Source organism: Natrix helvetica (assembly GCF_964273705.1).
Source record: "Natrix helvetica genome assembly, chromosome: 8".
NCBI classification, from domain to species: domain Eukaryota; kingdom Metazoa; phylum Chordata; class Lepidosauria; order Squamata; family Natricidae; genus Natrix; species Natrix helvetica.
Genome location: NC_138559.1, coordinates 17,010,134 through 17,029,823, shown reverse-complemented (window position 1 = coordinate 17,029,823; position 19,690 = coordinate 17,010,134). Strand labels below are relative to the sequence as shown.

Sequence of the window (19,690 nt, the reverse complement as noted above, 5' to 3'; positions counted from 1 at the left end):
ACGCTTTTCTTCCTCGTTATGTTTTGTTCCCAGTTCAATTTGTAGAAATTAGAAGAGAGCAGAAGGAGATCAAGAGGGTTAGACTAAAGATCTTTATTGGGTTTGGGGCTTCCTATGATGGCCAAGGATGTGGTGGCTCAGTGGCTAAGATGCTGAGCTGGTCGATCAGAAAGATCAGCAGTTTGGCGGTTCAAATCCCTAGCGCCGCGTAATGGAGTGAGCTCCCGTTACTTCTCCCAGCTTCAGGCCAACCTAGCAGTTCGAAAGCATGTAAAAATGCAAGTAGAAAATTAGGAACCACCTTTGGTGGGAAGGTAACAGCGTTCTGTGCGCCTTTGGTGTCTAGTCATGCCAGCCACATGACCATGGAGACGTCTTTGGACAGCCCTGGCTCTTCGGCTTTGAAACGGAGATGAGCACCGCCCTCTAGAGTCGGGAACGACTAGCACATATGTGCAAGGTGAACCTTTACCTTTACCTTTATGGTGGCCAAACATAGGGAAGCTACTATATAAACAGGAGGCAGATATTAACCTTCCCTCATTATTTATGGCCCAGTAATATTGTGAATTACAGCTTTATCCTCCATGAATGCATCTCATTCCTTTTCAAAGCATTATAAATTGCTGTCCTTCACAAACCTTGTGGAAACAAGCTTCATTATTTAGTTATGAGTGTACTGTATACTCTGTTCTTGTGTGAAGTAGTATGGCCCCTCCTTCTAATATAAGCTTGAAGTAATAATGGAGAAAAAGCTGAGTGAAACACATCCAGGATGAAAGGCTTTATACACACACACACACACACACACACACACACACACACAGAGTACATACATACATACATTGTGCTTATAATCCAGGTATCATGTTAACTAGAACTAGCAACTAACCTCTGGTTGACCAAATAAAGAATAAAATAATATATAATCCATATTTGTTTAACAGGTGAATCCTCCTGTTTACGCAGATGAGGACTTCAAGATTCTGTTTTCACAATGAAGGATCACATTTTATTTTGCATCCAGGATAATTAAATCTGTGGAACTCACTAGGGCAATAGAATTAAATCTGTGTCTCTGCCAAATGTGTGATGATGGGCATTGACTTAGATGACATGAAATGGGATTAGACACATTCATACAGGAGACATCTGTCAAAGGCTATTTATGACAATAGCTGCTTGTCTGATATCTTCCATGGTGGCTATTACTAATGGATACAGATTAGACAAACTAGGTAAAATAAAAATATGCTACCTAGAGTCACTTCTGGTGAGATGGGCAACTGATTGATATTTTTTATAAAGGATGGAAAAAGTCAACATACCCCATTGTGCCAGCTGCTGAGGAGCACAAGAGAGAATAAAACTCTTCAGTGGGCAAAGGGAACATCTGGTTGAGGATTATTAAAAACAAAGTGGCTTCTTTAGATCAAATTTACTGAGCTGGTGGTGGTGCAGTAGTTAGAATGCAGCATTGCAGGCTAATTCTGCCAACTGCCAGCAGTTCGATTCTCACCGGCTCAAGGTTGCCTCAGCCTTCCATCCTTCCGAGGTTGGTAAAATGCGGACCCAGATTGTTGGGGGCAATATGCTGACTCTGTAAATCACTTAGAGAGACCTTAAGGCATGATGAAGCAATATATAAGTCTAAGTGCTATTGCTATTTTATTTGGATCTCATGTTAGTTTCTTATAGCAGACCAAGCCGATGCTCGTAGCATAGATCCTCTCCAACGGATTAAAAATCAAAGCCAAATGAATTCATTTCTTGTTGTTGCATTATATATTTATAATTAAATTTAGTTTTAAACTCCATCAGAATGTAATCAAGGTTTTTTTTAACTACAATAAAGAGCTGGTTCAACTTTAATTCTTCTCAGAGATTTCATAATAAATGTGTTTTGTTTGTGGAAAAGGAAATCCTGGGCTTGCATGACCAAGTTTTCATACTAGGAATATTTATTTATTTATTTATTTATTATTCATATTTATAGACCGCCCCCTCTCCCGAAAGGGACTCGGGGCGGTGTACAGTCACTAAAATGCGTTATAAAATACATACATAAAACAGTTAAATAATTAAATACGTAGGTGGAGGAGGTTGCAAGACTGTATATAGAATAATAAATATAGTACATTAAAAGCTTATTAAAACCCCAAACCCAATTAAAATATCCCCGGGAGGTAAAACTAAGAAAGTGCCAGGCCGGCTGATTGAAATAGGTGAGTCTTTAACTTTTGCCGGAAGGAACGGAGGTCGGTGGTAGTTCGAATGTCTGGGGGGAGGTCATTCCAGAGGGTTGGGCCCATCACAGAGAAGGATCTACTCCTAGGTGTCGCCCGCTGGCATTGCCTAGCAGACGGCACCAGGAGGAGCCCCTCTCTGTGTGAGCGGATAGGTCGCAGGGACGTGTGTGGTAGGATGCGATCCTGCAGATACCTAGGTCCTATGCCATGGAGCTCTTTAAAGATGGTAATCAATACCTTGAAACGCACCCGAAAGGCCACAGGTAGCCAGTGCAGCTCGCGCAGGAGAGGTGTTACGTGGGAGTAACGAGTTGTAAATAAGTATTCCATATTTACATGAGCTTTCTGATTCCCTTAAGTTAAGGTTTTGTTTTGTTTTCTATAAAGCTCCAGCTGCTGAAAGTAGGGGAATTTCAGCTTTCATTTAGAAATAAGGGGGCAAATTGGAAGAGCCACAAATGTGCTACAAAAACCTTGCAGTTTGTGTCTTAAAAGTCTCATAAATATAAAGAATCCCTACAGATTATTGTAAAATATTTGCCATCTAAGAATGGACATCCTTGTCTTATCAAAATGTCCCTTTCTACCATTTGGAATCTATCTAGTCCTGTGTGAAATCAAAGCTTTGTGTTGAGAAAATTCTTTGCACCACAAAGACAGGACTGATTTTCTCATCTCTCTCTCTCTCCCTTCAATCTTCTTAACATCTCTGTCTGATCCACAAAGTGACCAACTCAAGGTCAACCATTCAGCTTCATGGATAAAATGAGATTTAGACACTCTAAAATCAGATAGCCCCCAGAGACACAGATGAAGTTTTGAGAATATGTTGCGGAACTTCTCCCAAAATGGCATCCTTGAGGTGATCTAGTTATAAAATGGTTTCTGCCAGTAGGAATAGTTCAATCCAACATACTGATTTTACCAGAGGCAATGTTTGAGTTTCTGTCTTCCAGCCTCTTTGATTTCCTTCAAGATAGGCTGCCTATCACCTTAGTTACTTTTGCTTTTTTTTTTCTTCAGGGCAAATAGATGCTCTTCCAAAGAAAATCCTGAGTTTTAGCCACCTTCTCTTTTTATTTTCTGCGTAGTGAGACTTCTCATAAAGAAAAAAAAATACTTTGCAGCATATACACTTTTCTGCTTTCCTTTAAAAGGGATATTTGAAAAGAATATCAGCAAGTCGGGAGGGCATTGAGGGAGTTTTCAAGGTTGATGATCCATGTTTTAATTGTTACACAATGATATCTTTAAGGAGCACTATTATTGCACATGTAAGGATAAGGACTTCACTTATCATTTCTGTCTTGAGAAATGGTTCCTCTAATTGGTATCGACAGGGGGATAAGAACAAGAGAATGACTAAAGTTAGGTCACAACACAAGCCCTGCCCCTTTGGGTATGTGTCTTGGCATTGCACATGTGTGAAAGGGATAGAGATTATTTATGGATGATCTGTGTTTTCTTCAACCTCAAGTCTTCAATTAGACGCCTGGAAATTTGAGGATTCTACACAATACCTTAGCTGTTTCTAGCACGGCACTCTTATGGACAGAGAGCTTTGACGTCGTTCCTGACATCTGTTGGACCTATTCTCCCAGTTTAGGAGTCACAACCCTGAGTGTTCCTATTACTACTGAGAACTCTGTGTGTGTCTGTAATACCAATAGTAAAAGCTGTGGTGGCAACGTGTGGTTTAATTCATACCATTTTTAATCTTGTTGGATTGCAATGTCCTGGATTGAAAATATTATTTGGTTTAATGATATAATCCCTCTTCTCTCAATTTATTACAGTACTAAGACCAGGACAATTAACAAAACTCTTAGGAAGAAAAGGCCTGACTAAGATAAAACTGGGATAAGTGAGCTGAGCCAATTACCCAGCTCCTAGGATTCCAGGAACTAATTCTGGACTCTCAGTACAATAAACCTTTTATTTTTTTTTCCAAGTAGTCTAATCTGTCCTTAGAGGCAGCTGTATGTATCTTTGTAGATCAGGAACACTCTAACACAGCTTTCTCCAACCCTTCTATATATGTTGAATTTCAATTATCATAAATGTTCATAAAAGTTTTTGCTAGTTTTCTTTCTGGTGAAATGTGTAAACAGTGAAAGAAATTCCCAACAGGACTCAAAGAAACATATTGAGCAAATATTGAATTGACAAATTCACCCATCGCGTCTGCAAATGGGCACAGAGGTGTTGGCACTGAACCAATACTTTAAGTACCCATACACTTCGAGACTGGATGCTAAATGGATGGAAACTGATCCATACCATTGGATTGCCCTTCATATTATAGGATATTATGGCTGATATTTGCAACACCCTGCCTGATCTAAAATTCTAACATGAAATCTGTGCTGTTGGAGAAGACTGTCTGCTCTGAGTTTTAGCACAACCCTGAATGCCTCCTTTCCTGTTAATTAAGGCTAAGAGCTTTAAATTGGGGGTTCTTATTATTTTGGTAGAGCCTAACAGCTTTAGGATTTAGTTTTCTGGCCCTGAATGTTTGGAATCCTTCCATAACTGCTGCAAACCAACAGCTGGGAGAAGTTTGGAGCTGAAGGGATTAGGCTGTTAGCAGAATCAGAAACCTCAAGTGTTACAAAGAATGCAGATTGAGGTTAGTTAAGTGTGAAGAGCCTAATTTAATTCACATTATACTGTGGATTAACAAATCACAGCTGCTGAAAGAACCCCGTGGCTCATCACTGTGTCAAAACAATTTCATGTCCCAGGAGAAAGTGATCACTGCATCAAATACATGTTTCCTGGTTGGCCAAAATTATGCCAAACCACACTTCACTGTTTCCACACTAGAAGTACTGAATCTAACAATAGATCTGTGACATCAGCAAAATTTTGAGTTTTTAGGAAAACTTGCTTCCTTGTATGTTAAAATCTTGCTTTTGCAGTGCAGGACAATTTATCTTCTGCTCTTTAACCATTTTTTAAAAAATGCTTGCAGCTTTCCAGAAGGCCATAAAATAATTGTTTATGTTGGGGAAAAAAATAACTGGAATGCGACTGGAACTGATTAGATCTCATTGGATTCCTAGCTAGTATTGATAGAAGTGCACTGATTTCCAGTAGAATATCCTCGAACATCATGAGAAGTAAGAGTCTATTTCAGAAGGTGCTTCTAGGAACATAAGAAAAAACTGTACCCTCAACCATTTTACGTTAGCCTATTGTATTATTTACACAGGGATGATTTAATCCTCTGACAATGTTGGATATGGTCCAGAACGTGCCAAAATTGATTGGCTGAATGAATGATCAAGTTTATAAGGCTGCAGAATACAAGAAATGTGACTCTGAATTGTTATATTCAGTGTTACAGGAGAAAGCAGCGGGTTATATAGGGAGTAATTATGCTAATTGTATTTTTAAAATTAAATGTAAATCAGTTTCAGTTGTGTCATTCCTTGCTCCCTTTTTGTCCAAATCCTGATTGCTATTGGGAGGACAACCATAGCACAATCCTCAGAGCAATATCCATCTTGAAAAATATCTTGTTATCCCTGATCCTGAAATCACCTCACAGATCGGCTGTTTTGTTCACTAAGTTTCAGCTCTTCAACGCATAGATGTGTTTCCAAAATGCCACATTATATTGAATCAGTTAAGCCCTCTAGTAGGCTTCGAGCATTCTTGGCCAATTGTCTTCCTGATTTTCCTTTCCCTGGTTGTTTTATTTAGCAGGCCCTGGGGATTATTTGCATTCACATAATGCAGAATACAACTAGCTCTCATCCCTCACCTATTCCATTTTTATTCTTATGAGTCTAGCCAATTCTGCTACATCACTTTGCTCAGTATTTCTTTTGTGGATAACTTGAATAGGATGATTTATCAAAAATCAATATATCTAATCCAAATCCCGTATCAGTTGAACTGATCGGTGTGTTTCTGGATCCCAGTTTAAAATCAGCTTTCATGTCTTGAATAATTTGTGTAGAAAAAAAGCTCTGACAAATCCCGTCAATACCCATCCAGGCTAGCTTCAGTGTTAGCCAATCCGGTGCATTTAGAAAGCTCACAAACATGATATTGCCTCTTGGCAGCTGGTGGGTCAGCTTGTAGGAATCTACAAGTTGGAGACTATCCAACATTCCACCAGTTGGGACAAGTTCAACTTGTCTGAATGGATTTATTTGGATCTTGCTGGACTCTCCTATCACTGGTAAGATGATCTAGAGGGCCTGGCACAGAAGTGGGACCTCTTCTATGGTGGCCTCGTTCATAGAGAACCTCCCCCATGAAATGGACAAGTGGCTATTTCCCTGTTTTTAAATGGTCATTAAAGAATTAGAAGTTCCCATCTGCTTTCAAATGAATACATCCTCACTTTATGAATTGGGGCATTTACAGCTTTTAAAATATCAAATGTCTCAGGCTGTCACTTCCATCCATTTATAATTTATACATTATTACTATAAAAATTGTATGTCTTTCAAAGCTTCTTTGAGGAGGCTTCATCACTTTATCAGGATTTAGTATTTTAAATAAGTTAAAAATAAGGACAAAAATAAGGAAGCAAGCAGGCACACATTCTTTGTGTGTGTGTTTGCATGTTTGTTTAGTAAACGTAAGGGACTTCTAAGTGGGACTGAAATGAAATCATATTGATTGGTTTCTTTCTGAATACACCTATTAAATCTACAAAGTGGCTTGGTTTTAGCATACCCTCTTTCTATATTTTTTAAAAAATCAGTTCTGTACATAATTCTTTTTTTATTTCAGCCAAGTTCTCCTTTGCTTTGAAGATGAACTATACATTGATAGCTTTGAGTCCCTTAGAATCTTCATGGGAGCTTTTAACGGACAGGTTCACATCCATCAAATGTCCTTTCATAACTTGAACATTTTCTTAAAGATTCCTGAGATAAATCTAAATAAAAAGCCCATTTCCTTTACTTCAGCAAACGATCTCTGCTGATCATTTTGGGTTCCTTCTTTCATTTTGAAGGTTATTTGATCATGGGGAAGTTACAAAGCTATTGACTACTGAACTCTTCCAGCTGCCCATCATTTTCAAGCAAACCCCCCTTAAGTTTGAGATCTCCAAAGATGTCCACTTGCACAGAGGATGTAAAAATCATGATAGAGGGTGTTAAGCTTCCTAAATGTGCAAGGTCCTCTTCAGAGCTTCAGTTGGTAAGGGAAGAGAAAGGTTTGAAGAGGTGGTTTGCCACCTAGAAATTTCCTGCTCCAATTCCAATCCTTACTTCTGTAAATAAAATAATAGCACTGTCTGGAGGCATTAAAGGTGTTTACATGATGAAGGCAATGGTAGGCAGACTTGTTATAATAAGTTTAGTTAAGACAGGTTCCTTCTCTGGGACATAATAGGACCCTGCAGCAATTAAAAGACTAATGTATTACATCAGATTTCATGGATTGCCATCTATTCCTTGCACCTGAGGAAATATTGTGATCCATAAATCATATATGACAATATGTTTTTTAATCTCAATGTTTTAAGGTGCTACAGGTTTTTTACATATTGTTTCAGAAGAATTGAGCTTTGGGGGGAGGGGAGGGGGATTAGAAACAAGCAGATGACAGTTTAAACATTTGCATTCCATAGAATGATAGTTATCTCAAGAAGCATTAAAAATAAAGAATTTCTTGGGGCAAAATTAATTTAAAATTATGTGGATGAGGAGAACTGAATAAAAATGACTCCATATGTTAGGAAGGTAAACATCTGCAAAAAAATGGTTGGATTGAAAAAAAGGCAGAACAAATAAACAAAACAAAGATTGTTTAACACAAACCATAAAACCAACTAAAGTTTTGTTTTACTTAATTGCACATCTGTACCTCTCACTAGCTATTTTCTCATTTCCCCAAACTGGAAACTAAAATGTCCGCTGTTAACCTTGTACATAGAAGACCCCAAATTTAGTTTGTAGCTTCTCAAGTTAGGGCTAGGGGGGGAAATAAACCCTTCCTAAACTTCTGACCACCATCACTAATTGGCATCAACAATAAATGCTAAATGTAGCACTAGCCCTATTCTGACTTTGATTTCCCAACCTGTGGCTTTCATATGCTTCAGACCACAATTCCTTGAATTCCCAAAGGGGGTGATAAAAGGAGGTACACCGGTTGCTAGCTCAAAATGGAGTTGTGGTTCTACAATTCCAGGAAGATCGCAAGTTGGAGAATATACGAGCGAGCAAGAATTACCAGTTAAAAGGCTAAGTAATGTATTATATCAAAAGATTTCATGGATTCAGGAGGTAGACTGGGATCCATAAATTGTCTGTGACAATGTCCAGGGAGAGTCTCAGTCATCCATTCTAAATAAACTATGATTGTCTCAAAGGTGCTTTTCCAAAACACGAACGGACTTTCTTAGTTTTTCCTTGAAGACATTTCACTCCTCATCCAAGAAGCTTCTTCGGTTCTGACTGGATGGTGAAGGATGAAAGTATTTATATTGCTTGCAGTCATCTGGCCATTAGCAATAGCACTTACGTATCACTTCAGAGTGCTTTACAGCCCTCTCTAAGTGGTTTACAGAGTCAGCCAATTGCCCCCAACAACCTGGGTCTTCATTTTACCGCCCTCAGAAGGATGGAAGCTGAGTCAACTTTGAGTCAGTGCGATTCAAATTGCCAAATTTCTGGGCAGCCGACAGTCGGCAGAAGTAGCCTGTAGTATTGCATTCTAACCATTGTATCACCATGGCTCTCATTAGCACTCTCTCTGAGAATTGTTGAGGCCACTTGGAGGTCTGTGACAATATATATTCTTTAAACTTTAAGATGTCCTAAGTCCTTGATCCTTGCAGAAGACTGAGAGCGATGGGAAAGAGTTAGAAACAAGCAAACAACAGTTTAAACATTTATATTCCATAGTGCTCTCAATGGAATATAAGGTGCTACAAGTTCTCAAGGGAATGCAAAGTGCTACAAGTTCTTTATTTATTCTTACAGAAGACTGAGATTTATGGGGGGGGGGATTAGAAACAAGCAAACATTTAAACATTTATACTCCGTAGAATGATAGTCACGTCAAGAAACACTAAAGACTTTCTCGGAGCAAATTCCCAAACTGCACAGGTAAACAGAGCTGTGGTTCCACCACACCAGGACAGCAGGTGGAAGAATACAAGAGTGAGTAAATGTCCCTTTGTCTTGCTTTTAGTCTTTCCAAGAGACCGTGGCAAAGGTGCTGTGCTCAACAACGCAGAGATGGCTTTGCCACCTTGTCAAGGAGTGTAATCTTTGATGAGGAACCTCTTCTCCAAGTCACATGGGCCTCGTTATCTTCCTCTCTAAAATGACTCCCTCTGGTGAGAAAGGTCACTTTGCACAAATGATACCTCAGTGGGGCCTTTTATGGGACTTCTCTGTCATTGTTCCCTCGCTTGGCTGCCCCTCTTGGTTCCTTCCTTCCCCATCAGCCCACCCCTGCTCCAGTGCCTGAAAGTGGAATAGACCTGGTGCTTTACTAAATGCAGATCTAGTCCTCATTAGCTATTCCTTGAGAGTGGTTTTTTTTTCTTGCTTAGGCAGCTAAAACTAGAGGCAGAAGAGGCAGCAGGGAAATGTAGTTAACAGCTGTGGGGAATTGAAAGACATTTTTGACAATAGAAGCGCTTCATCATTGTCAGTCTTTCTCACCAAAGTCAGGCTGTTGGGGGATTTTTTCTATTTTTTGCCTCCTAATTTTGCGAGAGGCTAGTGGAAAAAGGTTGATAAAAATGAAATGTGACATTTACGGCAGGCAAGCTACCCCATCCCACCTCGGCTACAGCCAATCCGTTGGCTCAAAGACAGCCTTCAAACATCAGAAACGGCTCTGTGGGTTTTTTTTTCCCCCACTCCCGTCTTAAAATAGGCTTTGTCAGTTCTCAAAAACTTTCTCCCTCTGAGAAAGAGGTTGGTGGGTTTCCGTCATACTGGATTACCATGGGAGGCGATCTGTGTATGTAGTAAATAAATGTTTAATACTAAATAAACTATGATACTTAACGATGGCCCTGCTTTCTGCATAGTTTAGAAAAAATAAATTGAGTCAAAGAAAGAGATAAATACTTGATGAATTTAGTTGACTTTGCATTATTTAGATGCAAAAGGTGTGTTGGTAATTCTAAAAGGCTTGGAAAAATACATAAAGGTGGAAGAAGGCTTGTTAGTGTTAACCAGCCAGTGCTTTGATCAGTCCGTACCATCCTCCTCCTGATTCCATTAAGGTTGAAAAAAACGCTACAGTTTTGGAGCAGAACTCTTGTTAACTGATGACAATGGCCATTACGTTCCAATGAATCAACCCTGGCTTTACATTCTTTCCAAAAGCTTCAAAACCTCTTGCATTACACAGATCTCTGTTTTGCTATGAAATGCATTCGGTCTGGAGCAGTGGATGTAATATGATTTGGCAAAATCCTGTTTAGAATTTCCACAGCCATTCGTTAGGTGTGTCCACCCCATCTTATAAAGATAACAAGCTGTTTTCACCATGCATTTCTGAGGAGTTTTAACTCGGAGAGCCTCTTTTTATCCTTCCTTTACTTCTACTGCTTGTATGTTGTTTTAAAGGCCGTTGCTTTCATTTACTCTGAAGTTTTCAGCTCATTTCCCCCCTGAGTGAGGATCTTCTTTCATTGATGCTGCCTGGGATGCATTTTCTTAGTGAGGGGATTTAACAAAATAGAGTAACAGAATAACAGAGTTGGAAGGGACCTTGAAGGCCTTCTAGTCCAAGTGCCTCCTGTTGCAGGATACCCTATACCATTCTGGACAAATGGCTGTCCAATTTCTTCTTAAAAACCTCCATGATAGAGCAACTACAACTTCTGGAGGAAAGTCATTCCACTGACTAATTGTTCTAACTGTCAGTAATCACTAAGTGTTGTATCTTTTTATTCTTGATGAATGTATTTTATTCTCCTTATGTACACTGTGACCATGTACACCAAAGACAAATTCCTTGTGGGTCCAATCACACTTGGCCAAAAAGAATTCTATCCTATCCTATCCTATCTTATCCTATTCAAGTTCTCCTTATTTCTAGGTTGGTTCTCTCCTTGATTAGTTTCCTTGCATTGCTTCTTATTCTGCTTTCAGATGCTTTGGAGAATAGGTTGACCGCTTCTTCTTCGCCCTTTAGATATTGGAACATATCAAAGTGGGATACGGTGAAGGCAATGGTGTCGGGGTTCCAAGTAACATCCCCAACAAAAGAAGACTCCGAGTCATGAAGTTCCTCAAAGCTCCATTTTATTAGAGATGTGGGCCGTACATCAAGGACTACCTGTACAGCCTTGAATGAAAGACAGGAGGATAGTTCTAACAATAAATACGTAACAAATTCAGAAGAAAAACTGGCTCCGATGGATATATCTGGCTTTCTGAAGGTTGTTGTTGTTGTTAGTTGTGAAATCGTGACCCATCGCGACCCCATGGACAACATTCCTCCAGGCTCCTTGATTAGTTTCCTTGCATTGCTTCTTATTCTGCTTTCAGATGCTCTGGAGAATAGGTTGACCTCCTCTTCTTCGCCCCTTAGATATTGGAACATATCACCCCATTTTTAGTATGACACTGAGTTGTGTATTTTTATGAACACAAACCAACTTGTTAATTATCCATCTGGGAAGACATTATATGTATTTGTTTGTCAGAGTCTTGTTCTCCCTTGCCCCTAGGGTTTCAAGGTGATATACCTATGATATATTGATTATTTAAGCATGTCTACCCCAAAATATGTTCAGTCGAGCTTTCTTCCAAGTACGCGTCTGTAAGATTTCACCCTACATTGATACAAATATTGTTATTTTAGTACAGGTAGTCCGTGACTTACAACAGTTCACTTCAGATCTGTACAACAGTTCAGATCATTTGAAGTTACAACGGCACTGGAAAAGTGACTTTATGACCATTTTTCACACTTATGACTGTTGCAGCTTCCCCATGGTCGTGTGATTTACTTTTGGATGCTTGACAATTGATTCACATTTATGATGGAGCTGTGTCCTTGAGTCACATGATCCCCTTTTGTGACCTCCTGGCAAGCAAAGTCAAGGGGGAAGCCTTGTAACGTGGTTAGTTAGTAATGTTACTAAAGCACACGCCACTAATTTTAAGAACTGTAGTGAGTCACTTTAACAACTGTGGCGAGAACAGTTGTAAAACGGGGCAAAACTTGCTAAACAAATTTCTCACTTAACAACATAGATTTTGGGCTCTATTGTTGTCATAATTTGAGATAAGTGCAGGCAGTCCTCGACTCGCAACCACAATTGGCACGAGGATTTTCATTGCTAACAAGGAGGTTGTTAAGGAAGTCATGCCTGATTTTACAACCCCCTTTTTTTTACAGTTTCTAAGATGAGATACTCAACCCCAATCTCTCACTGGCTAGCGATTCATGCTTCCACATTCCACTTTTTTTAAAACCCTCCAATATATTTGCAAACAACCTCTCAAAGATTCTGAGATGGTGGCTCACTCCCCTTGAGATGTCTCTCTCGGGGTTTGATTCTCTTGGTCCTTCAACCCTTTTGCTTTTCTCATGTGATTCTTCTTAACAGATGACAGCCACAGCCCAGCAGCCAGCAAAAGCACAGCCGGTGCACGTCACCACACCCTCGGCGGCAGCCAATGCTCCCCTACCCAGCACCCCGATCGACCCTCAGGCACAGCTGGAGGCTGACAAGAGAGCTGTCTACAGGTACAGAGGATAATGCTAACTGTCTGCTCTTTGATGTTGCTTTCCATCCCTGTGGTGACACGCGGAGCGATTACCGGTATTTGTCCTGAGGCTAACTCGTCAGTAGGTGCTACATAGAGATGGTTTCATAGCTGCTTGTTGTCACGAGAAGGAAGAGAGCTTTGAGTGCAGGGCGAACCAGAGAAAGCACAAAAGGACCAGGCTTTCCTTCTTGGAAGTGGAATTCTAGATTATAGTAGCAAACTATAATACCAAACTAGGTAACATCATCAGTGCTAGAAGGGAGTGGGGTGGGGGGGAAGGAGGAGAAAGGACAAAAAGGAGAAAGAAAGGGAGAAAGAGGAGGTGGGGGATAGTGGGAGCCTTGCTGCTTTCTGAGCTTGGTGGTTTTCTTACAGACATCTCATTACCAAACTAGGTAACATCATCAGTGCTAGAAGGGAGTGGGGTTGTGGGGAAAGGAGGAGGAGGAGAAGTCGAAGGACAAAAAGGAAAAAGATAAGGAGGCAGAGGACTGTGGGATCCTTTGGTGTTCTCTGAACTTGGCCGGCAAGCCACTCCCACCCGGTCACATGGCCGGCAAGCCACTCCCACCCAGTCACATGGCCGGCAAGCCACTCCCACAAAGGAGGCCACACCCACAGAGTAGGTTCCCAAAATTTTTGAAACTCACCACTGAGCAAAAGGGTGATGCAGCAGTTAATGTGCTAAGAATTAATTCGAGCCACACATGGTTATTCAAAGTCATGACTATGGATTGCACATAGGTGCTCTAATTCACTTCAGCTCTTGTGATGGGTTTACACTGGTGATGTACCCCCAAATTCTGCTTCATTTACCACTGTTCAGCACATGGGAATGCTGGCAAACAGAGAGGCGCAGATTTGACCATTTTAAATTTATTCCGTTTCTCCTGGTTTTTTTTCCCCCCAACTTTGGATCGGCCTGCATCATTTTTCTCATTTTATTTTCATTTTTTAAAATCTCTACTCGTAGATATGTGTTTATGTACATTTCTGTAAAGCCTGTTAATTTTTTTACATGCATTTGTCAGCGCGTCTTCTTCGAAGCTATTCAATTTAATGATCCGCCTTCTGAACCTCCTGTCATATGCACAATTTGTTTGCATTTCCTTTTTTTTTTTTTAATATACACATTTTTGGATGCACTTTTTAAGCGAATTTGAACTTCACTTTTCTATACTTAGAAAAGTGAAGGTTTGGGCCAGGCAGTGCGTTGGAATTAGTATACGTACATTGAATATTTTCTCATTGCAAAGAAGTGAATTTCTCGAAAGTTCTGAATTGGCATCCATTGGCTGGGAGAGCTAAACGACCAATAGCTGTTAGAATTCCTGAGCAATGTCAGCATTCTGGATGGGGATTTGCAGTGCCATTGTCCAATCCTATTGAAAACGGCTGTCTAAATGAGGTTTACAGAGTGAGGCAGCCTGGATAACAGAATCATTTGTGATGTTTCAATTTCACACTTTAATGCCATGTGTTCACAGATTTAGGTTTTGTATAGGCAAGGAAACTGAAGGAAAAGGCAGGATCGCAATGGCCAGGAAGAAGCTGGAAAGACGAGTGTTGGAAAATGGAATCTTATATATCATACGGAGTGCTTAAAGAAGGAGGGGGGGGGTTAATTAAAATTTCTTGCCTCTGGGTAGCATGACAGTTCAAAAACACATTGGGGATTTTTCATTTCATGTTAATAAATTTAACAAGGTCCCATTCAGTTAGAATTAATGCTTAAGCAGCTGCTTTTATGCTCTCCTCTTGGGGGATGGGGGCGGGGGGAGAAAGTGTGTATGTGTGTTTGTATATGCAGAGATATCTCACATATACAGGTAGTCCTCAACCTTATAACAGTTCATTTAGTGACCGTTCAAACGTACAATGTTACAAAGGTGCAATTGAAAACAGTTACTTATGACCATGTTTCACACCTACGACCGTTGCAGCATCCCCATTGGCCACGTGATCAAACTTTAGATGCTTGGCAACTGACTCACTATTTATGACATTATCCAGGGTCCTGGATCACCTTTTGCGACTGCCTGACAGACAAAGTCAATGGGGAAACCAGACTCATTTAAGGACCATGCTGCTAACTTAACAACGGCAGTGATTCACTTAACAAGGGTGGTGAGAAAGGTCATAAAATGGGGCACAGCTCATTCAACAAATGTTTTGCTTAGCAATAGACATTTGGGGGCTGAATTATGGTCATAAGTCAAGGACTACCTGTAATTTGTTCTCCTGTTTCCGCATGCCTCTCAACCAAGCCACAGAGTAAGCATTGGGACCTAGCCATGGTTTGGTAGCTATAGGATAGTCTACAGATCCTCAACAAGTGTGAAGTTTTTCTAATCGATGCTAACAGGGGCAGGTCCCTTTCTGCAGTCAGAAATTTGGTCCTGAAGTACTGGATAACTGGATCACTCTAACAGGATTTCACAAACATTGCACAGGTTCTATGAAATGGATCATCAGATTACTTATTTTTGTCATCTCTTCCTCATATGGTTGCCACAATATAAAAAAGATGCTGGGATTCTAGAAAGAGTGCAGAGAAGAGCAATGTTTAGCTTAAGAGAAAGAAGGACTAGGGGAGACATGATAGCAGTCTTCCAATATCTCAGGGGTTGCCACAAAGAAGAGGGAGTCAAACTATTCTCCAAGGCACCTGAGGGTAGAACAAGAAGCAATGGGTGGAAACTAATCAAGGAGAGAAGCAACTTAGAACTGAGGAGAAATTTCCTAACAGTTAGAACAATTAATCAATGGAACAGCTTGCCTCCAGAAGTTGTGAAAGCCCCAACACTGGAAGTCTTTAAGAAGATGTTGGATAGCCATTTGTCTGAAACGGTATAGGGTTTCCTGCCTAGGCAGGGGGTTGGACCAGAAGACCTCCAAGGTCCCTTCCAACTCTACTATTGTATTGTAACAAACATGATTAGGCAACTGGAGGCTAAAACATAAGAACGGTTGTAGGAATTGGGCATGTTTAATTTAATCAAAAGAAGGACTAGTGGAGACATGATAGCAGGGTTCCGATAACTAAGAGGCTACCACAAAGACGAGAGAGGTCAACCTAATCTCCAAGGCATCTGAAGGCAGAACTAGAAGCAACGGTTGGAAATTAATCAAGAAGAGAACCAACCTAGAACTAAGGAGACATTTCCTGACAGAACAATTAATCAGTAGAACAACTTGCTTCCAGATGTTGTGAGTGCTCGAACCCAGGAGGTTTTAAGAAGAGACTAGACAATCATGTGTCTGAAATGATATAGAATTTCCTGCCTGAGTAGCGGGTTGGACTAGAAGACCTCCAAAGTCCCTTCTCAACTCTGTTATTTTGCTGCTTCCAGTTGTCTGTGCTAAGGAGGCTTCTTTTTGCAATGTTTTCATGTTTCTGCCCCTTTTTGCCCATTTTAGATGCCTTTTCAGCATGCCATAATCATTCCTATTGCATGATTTTTTGACAGCTGGGGTCAAACATTTTTTTAAAGTCTTGTAAGAAGTCGCAGTAGCTGGCAGGGCTTTAACACTGCTAAGGGTTTCAGTTTAACTTTCATCTTCAGCACCAGGGTGAAAATATGATCGTTTATTTGGTGCCTGATGCCTGCACCATTCGTTGTAAACCTTCCAGGGTATTGTGACAGGGATAGGATTGGGTCATTTCATTTATGATGTCCAGAATTGATTAGTTTTTCTGGCGCACTTACCTTTATCTGAAGAACAATGGGAGGGATACTTTACCGAGCCTTATTTTGCAAAGAAAGAGATCCTTTGTTCTTGCTGACTTGTGGAATTTTCAAAGAAATGTAGTCTAGGAGAACAAGAGGTGGAGCAAGTATCACCACTGAAACCTTATATTTATATGATGATTTCAACGAGGGCTGAGTTATTCTTGAACAACAATAATGTTAGTCAACAAACAGCAAAAAGATGCTCCTCAATTTGTGACCATAATGGAGCTTGTGGTTTTGGTTATAAATCATGACCATGCCCAATTTTACAACTTTAATTTTTCTCCCAGCGGCAGCAACCGCTCTGGTTGTTAACCAAGCCCACTGTTTGATCTTGAGCACTTTTTTGGATAGAAATCGGAAGTAAACATTGGGTTTCCAATAAATATGCCATAAATCAGGGTCACATGACCTTGCAAATGGCTGTAAATGAGGGTTGGTTACTAAGCAACCAAAGTGCAGTCATTCGATCACGGGGAAAGTGGCCATTATAACTTTGAATCTGTGTCGTAAGTCTCTTTTGGGGGGTCTGTCATAACTTCAGTCATAAACAGTTATAAATTGAGGACTGTCTATCCCGGAAAGGGTGGGGGGAAGCAGAATCCAGAGAGCAGAGTTATTGTTAAAAATCTAACAAATAAATTTCATTAAAAAACATTGAATTTAAGAACAACAGGTAATGTGAATTATGTTAAATTAATTAACAAATTCTAGGGGCGCTGTGGCTCAGTGGCTAAGACACTGAGCTTGTCGATCAAAAATGTTGGCAGTTTGGCAATTCAAATCCCTAGCATGGTGTAATGGAGTGAGCTCCCGTTGCTTGTCCCAGCTTCTGCCAACCTAGCAGTTCGAAAGCATGTAAAAATGCAAATAGAAAAATAGGAACCACATTTGGTGGGAAAGTAACAGCATTCCATGTGTCTTCAGTGTTTAGTCATGCTGGCCACATGACCACGGAGATGTCGTCGGACAGCGCTGGCTCTTCGGCTTTGAAACGGAGATGAGCACCGCCCCCTAAAGTCGGGAACGACTAGCACATATGTGCAAGGGGAACTCTTTATTTAACTAACAAATGAAAGGGGATGGTGTAGATCTGCATTGGTTTGTAATATTGTCAGCAGGAATTTCTCCCATTCTCTAACCTTGAGGATATGAGGTACAAGAAGGAGCAGCCAAATTTAATTACAGCTCAACCTATGGGCACCTCTTTTGTTCAAGCTACTTAACTGAATTGGCCTTTGATCATTTCCCATCTTCTTCCACTTTTCCCATTCGAAATACATTAGTTGCTATGGAAATGAGGAGGGGCTTCCATCCATTCCTGATACACAAAACAAAGAGAGTTTAAATGGTCCTTTGGATTACTTGAGGCCATTACAGGTACTTGTATGTAATTTGTGCCCCCTTCAAGATGCCTTCCCTTGATGCCTTTGTCTGCAAGACCTCCCAAAGTGGCTTAAGGTAGGGAGAGAGATACTTGATGAGAGGGAGCCCAAGAGAGTCTTGAATCCTTACAGGCCAACACTCTTGTCGTATTACACTCCTTAATTCCCAGGAGGCCGAGTCTGTCTTCCCAGCATTTGTTGGCATAAGTGATAGAAGCAACTGAGCTGTTACAAGCAGCTGCCAATGGCAACCGAGATGGAGAAAAGTTAGAACAGAAAGAAGAGTCATTCTTAAACAAGCTGAGCATCTGGACACATTAACGTTGTTAAGGCAAAATCTGACCCAGAAGCCCTCCTTTGCCATCAGCCCTTTGAGATGATCCAAACCAGGAAACCAAATCACGCGTACTAATCTATTACTATAAGATGACAGTAAGCAAACCTTGCAAGTCTGAATGGGCCACTTCCCTGCCTGCCTCTTATGTTCCAGATGACTAGGGAGAATCAACTCTGAGGTGCTCAAATTACATACCTGCTTTGAGCTTTGGTTTCATTTATCAGACGGTTTTCTAGGCAGCTCTTCCTGTCAGTCTTATTCTCACAACCCATTACACTTGTCCCGCCCAGTTGAAGAGAGGCAATGCACAACCTCAGAGAGATGTTGGTCCACATGAGTGGTGGGTTTCAAAAAAATTTTAGAACCTCTTCTGTAGGTGTGGCCTGCTTTGTGGGAGTGGCTTGCTGGCCATGTGAATGGGTGGGAGTGGCTTGCCAGTCATGTGACTGAGTGGGAGTGGCTTGCCAGTCATGTGATGGGTAGGCGTGGCCAACTTGTAAAATGTGGTGAAACTCACTTAACAACGCTCTTGCTTAGCAACCAAAATGTTGGCTCAGGAACTCTGGCATTGAAGTGTGCAAGTCTTAAAGCTGTCAAGTTACAAGACCCTTGCACCCCTAACCCTTTAGAAAAAAAATCCCAGGGGTGTTCAAACTTGACAGCTTTAAGACTTGTGGACTTCAACTCCCAGAATTCCTCCTCCAATCATGTTGGCTCAGGAACTCTGGCATTGAAGTGTGCAAGTCTTAAAACTGTCAAGTTACAAGGCCCTTGCACCCCTAACCCTTTAGAGAAAAAAAATCCCAGGGGTGTTCAAACTTGACAGCTTTAAGACTTGTGGGCTTCAACTCCCAGAATTCCTCCTGTTGCTCTTTATCTTGATGATGTGCAGACAGGCAGGGGGAGGGAGCTGGAACCAGTTCTAAACGGCATTGTAGATTTGTGGAACCTCTTCTATAGAAGACTTTAGAACTGGCAGGAACCCACCCCTGGTCCACATGAATAAACAATATCAGGTTGAGATGTCCTTAGTGTTCTCTGAGTTTGGTTGTTTTCTTGCTTACGTCTGTAAGAAAACAACCAAGCTCAGAGAGCATCAAAGACCCCTCTTTTCAACCCTGAGCTATAAATATTCTCCTTTATTAATATCAGGTTGGTAGGTCAATGTGGCTGCCTCTAATTTCCATATCTCCAAAAAAAATCAGTATATCCTTAGAGAGGAAAATCATCTTCTTACAAATAGCACATGCTGTGGTGAGCACAG

The 19,690-nt window shown here is 40.7% G+C and overlaps 1 protein-coding gene across 9 annotated transcripts in view; it reads left to right on the top strand.

Annotated features, from left to right (window-relative positions):
* Positions 1 to 19,690, top strand: part of PKNOX2 (PBX/knotted 1 homeobox 2) — a 275,402-nt gene that overhangs the window by 174,068 nt on the left and 81,644 nt on the right. For 8 of the 9 annotated variants that reach the window (XM_081961087.1, XM_081961083.1, XM_081961086.1 and 5 more), the window contains one exon: positions 12,808 to 12,947. In XM_081961087.1, the coding sequence (XP_081817213.1) occupies positions 12,808 to 12,947 (140 nt within the window). Of the gene's footprint in view, positions 1 to 11,384; positions 11,632 to 12,807; positions 12,948 to 19,690 lie in introns of all 9 variants that reach the window. The other variant, XM_081961091.1, reaches the window with a different exon arrangement.